This window comes from Varroa jacobsoni, unplaced genomic scaffold (genome assembly GCF_002532875.2).
Source record: "Varroa jacobsoni isolate VJ856 unplaced genomic scaffold, vjacob_1.0 contig06351, whole genome shotgun sequence".
NCBI classification, from domain to species: Eukaryota; Metazoa; Arthropoda; class Arachnida; order Mesostigmata; family Varroidae; genus Varroa; species Varroa jacobsoni.
Window position 1 is genome coordinate 1 of NW_019216048.1, and position 2,933 is coordinate 2,933.

At 43.6% G+C, this 2,933-nt stretch overlaps 3 protein-coding genes across 3 annotated transcripts; 2 read left to right on the forward strand and 1 right to left on the reverse strand.

Moving 5' to 3' along the window:
* The first annotated feature begins 543 nt into the window (after positions 1-543).
* LOC111273365 (histone H4) lies at positions 544-1,603 on the forward strand. The gene has a single exon (XM_022855059.2). It carries the CDS (start codon positions 605-607, stop codon positions 914-916), a length of 312 nt encoding a protein of 103 aa, XP_022710794.1. The 5' UTR covers positions 544-604; the 3' UTR covers positions 917-1,603.
* Positions 1,604-1,726: 123 nt separating this feature from the next.
* Positions 1,727-2,274, reverse strand: LOC111273363 (histone H2A). Its single transcript, XM_022855057.2, has one exon. It carries the CDS (start codon positions 2,193-2,195, stop codon positions 1,818-1,820), a length of 378 nt encoding a protein of 125 aa, XP_022710792.1. The 5' UTR covers positions 2,196-2,274; the 3' UTR covers positions 1,727-1,817.
* A 124-nt stretch (positions 2,275-2,398) lies between these two features.
* LOC111273364 (histone H2B) lies at positions 2,399-2,856 on the forward strand. Its single transcript, XM_022855058.2, has one exon. It carries the CDS (start codon positions 2,400-2,402, stop codon positions 2,772-2,774), a length of 375 nt encoding a protein of 124 aa, XP_022710793.1. The 5' UTR covers position 2,399; the 3' UTR covers positions 2,775-2,856.
* Positions 2,857-2,933: the final 77 nt, after the last annotated feature.

The window sequence follows — 2,933 nt, forward strand, 5'->3', positions numbered from 1 at the left end:
GAAGGTCCGATAGAAAATGTAATTTAAAACAAACATTAATTAATTTTTATATGATCTGTGCATGCATTTTTATGATTTGACATGAAAAGATAATTTTACACAGGTTTCAGTAGACATACGTCATGCAACCTTCATTTTCCGATCTATTACTACTGATATAGTTTTAATCGTTACACAGAGGATAAAAAGTCCTAAGACTGTCACGAAAACACAGTTTTACGTTCCTCTGCCTACCTATATTTTTTGTAGCACATAGATTCACAGTAAGCATGCAATTAAATGAGCTCATTGCTCTAAATCTCCCGACCAATGGAATCCACCTGTTGAATCCATATACACCAATACATTCTAAAAACCTAATGGTGATGATTTTAGAACTGAATAAATGCTCTCCTCGATTCTAGCACTTTTTTAAACAACAGACACTTGGAGCCCTTAGAAGAGGAAGACAAGCTATTGATGCTCATGATTGGCGCCATTGAGTGTCTACAGTTAGCGATTGCAGCGCCAGCACATATAGTGCTTTTGCTGGCTATAAATAAGAGCACCGCAAGTAGAAGCGGCACTCTGTTTTTTCAGCTTGTTGAGAACGAATCCGGCCGTAATGTCTGGACGTGGCAAGGGAGGTAAAGGACTCGGAAAGGGAGGTGCCAAACGTCACCGTAAAGTTCTTCGTGATAACATTCAAGGTATCACCAAGCCAGCAATTCGCCGTCTCGCTCGCCGTGGCGGTGTCAAGCGTATCTCTGGTCTGATCTACGAAGAGACTCGGGGTGTTCTTAAAGTATTCCTTGAAAACGTCATCCGTGACGCTGTCACCTACACCGAGCACGCCAAAAGGAAGACTGTCACCGCCATGGACGTCGTCTACGCCCTCAAGAGGCAGGGACGTACCCTTTATGGTTTCGGCGGCTAAACATCAACTTGCCCTATCAAAAAAAACGGCCCTTTTCAGGGCCACCAAATCCAACGAGGTCAAAAACGTTTAAGCATGCTGACCTAATTTTATTAATTTCGGTTACACAAGGCCTCACAATATATTAAGAAATATTAGCATCGTTATTAAAGCAGAAAATAATCAAATAGCACACAACCACCGTATCAGAAACGTATTAATATTCACGAATTGGCAAATGTGCCAAATAATCAGGCAGGATTGTGAAACCATGCAACCGCTAATTCAGCGAAGTTAACTAGAGACCTTTAGAAGTCGTTTTAGCAGTAGACCTACCAACACTTCTTGTATATCGATCTCAATCGTCGCTCACGAAGATGGGCGATTTAAAATTTTTTTTTGTAATTAAACGTGGATCTTCGATGGCGATGCGATAATATTTAAATACATAAACTAGTGAAAAAAATTGCGGACGATTAAATTAACCGCTAGTAGTCGGTTTAGTGTTAAACAACAGCTGTAGCGGAATCAAAAAACATTATGAAAGTCAAAGCATACCCTTCTTATTGTCCTAAATTAGAGTGCAAACACTGTTGAAAAGTACAGCTTCTGTGGCCAACTCAACAACAGTGAGTTACGTGTTCCGCGCCAAAAATTTTCTGACACAATCAAAAGAATAAACATTTGCCCGCTGAAATCGAGATTTTCCCTTCTAAGGCTTTTATATCTGTGCGTGGGCAAACGTACGCTTTTAATAGATGTATAGATCACCGAAAATTCCTAATCGTTTTTTTAATCGAGCCTAGATTCGACTGCATATATATGTATATATTAAAAATACATTTAAAATTGTTTTCAGCGTTTGATCCCTTAATATATGGTGGCCCTGAAAAGGGCCGTTTTTTCAATGACGGCGAGTAATTTAGGCCTGGGCCTTCTCGGTCTTCTTGGGGAGGAGGACAGCCTGGATATTGGGTAGGACGCCACCCTGGGCAATGGTCACTCCTGAAAGAAGCTTGTTCAACTCCTCGTCGTTACGGATAGCTAACTGAAGGTGACGGGGGATAATCCTAGTCTTTTTGTTGTCACGAGCAGCGTTACCGGCCAACTCAAGGACCTCAGCAGCAAGGTACTCAAGAACGGCAGCTAGGTACACAGGGGCGCCCGCTCCAACTCGCTCAGCATAGTTGCCCTTGCGAAGCAGACGATGGATACGACCGACGGGGAACTGAAGTCCTGCCCGCGAAGACCTGGTCTTAGCCTTCGTTTTTGACTTTCCTCCCTTTCCGCGACCAGACATGATGACGTTCAGTTACGAATAAACAAGTAGCAGTTTTGCTGTAGAGTAATGGCTATATATACATTTAGAGTGGGCTCCGACTGGAGACTACCTCCTCTCTTATTGGGAGAGTGCTCATGATATGGCGCCAAAATGGCACTGCGAGCTGGCAATAAATAGTAGGCATCAACTCAAGGTGAATTACTTGGTTTCATTACCGAAGTTATGCCGCCTGCACCGTCCGGAAAGGCTGTTAAGAAGGCCGGGAAGGCCCAGAAGAACGTCCGTGCTACGGACAAAAAAAAGAAGAAGCGTAGAAGGAAGGAGTCCTTTTCTATCTACATTTACAAGGTCCTTAAGCAAGTCCACCCCGACACTGGTATCTCGTCGAAGGCCATGTCGATTATGAACTCATTCGTAAACGACATTTTCGAGAGAATCGCTGCCGAGGCCTCCCGTCTCTCGCACTACAACAAGAGATCGACCATCACCTCTCGGGAGGTTCAGACCGCCGTCAGGCTTCTGCTCCCTGGTGAGCTGGCCAAACACGCCGTGTCTGAGGGAACCAAAGCTGTCACCAAGTACACTTCCTCCAAGTAATTTCTCCACCACACATATATGCCTTCGGGTATCACCAAAAAACGGCCCTTTTCAGGGCCACCAAATTATGAAAGATCAATTACTTAGGCAGAATCGTTACATGTAGCTGCTATAATTTTGCGTTTCAACCTATAGCTTATCGTACTCATCTATGAGGCG